Source organism: Bison bison, unplaced genomic scaffold (assembly GCF_000754665.1).
Source record: "Bison bison bison isolate TAMUID 2011002044 unplaced genomic scaffold, Bison_UMD1.0 scf7180017864302, whole genome shotgun sequence".
In the NCBI taxonomy this organism is placed as follows: Eukaryota; Metazoa; Chordata; class Mammalia; order Artiodactyla; family Bovidae; genus Bison; species Bison bison.
In genome coordinates this window covers 1607506-1608190 of record NW_011494874.1, presented here as the reverse complement: position 1 = coordinate 1608190, position 685 = coordinate 1607506, and the positions used below count along the sequence as shown (strand labels likewise).

At 68.8% G+C, this 685-nt stretch overlaps 1 protein-coding gene across 1 annotated transcript in view; it reads right to left on the bottom strand.

Moving 5' to 3' along the window:
- Positions 1–685, bottom strand: part of MOK (MOK protein kinase) — a 44337-nt gene that overhangs the window by 2085 nt on the left and 41567 nt on the right. The window contains exon 11 of the mRNA XM_010851416.1: positions 2–120. Within this exon, the coding sequence (XP_010849718.1) occupies positions 2–120 (119 nt within the window). The remainder of the gene's footprint in view (position 1; positions 121–685) is intronic.

Sequence of the window (685 nt, the reverse complement as noted above, 5' to 3'; positions counted from 1 at the left end):
TGCTTCCGGCCCTCCTGCGCCGTCTGCCAGGCGCTGCTGAGCTCTGGGGCCGTGGGGCACTCGGGGAAGGGAGCGGGGGCCTTCCACCTGGCCCTGGCCAGCGCCTGCTTCTCGGCCGCCCTGTGGGGAGCACAGAAGTGCGCCTCTCTTGAAAACCCACCGTGGCGTCCGCCGCCTCCGCTCCCCTGCCTCGCTCACGTGCATCTCACCCACTGACCAACGGGGAGCTCACCCATTCTCTGCCTCAGCCTGACAGCCTCTGGGCTCTGCGCTCCGGGACTCGAGGCAGGAGGGGACAGAGGGGTGGTCAGGTGCCTCGGCGCAGGCACTCCCCACGTCAGGCACCACCCAGCTCACTCTGGAGCCTCACAGCAAGCAGGCTCACCCCACTAGCCCGTTCTGCTCTGACTCCCTGGGCTCAACGTTGGAGCCTTGACCTCGACTGGAAGGCAGCCAGGCCCTCCTTCTACCCTCCGTGATGCCACTAGCCTCCTTTTGGAAAAAAGTGCCAGAGAAAAAACGAGGGATGGGTTCCCAGAGGTATGGGCACTGGTTCCCGGGACCACCTGCCCCTCCGCGCACCCCCCGGCCCCTCCGTGTGCGCTCCTTGGCCCCTCCGCGCCCCTCAACGCGGCCCCTCCGTGCAGCCCCCAACCCGGCCCCTCCGCGCGCCTCCAACCCGGCC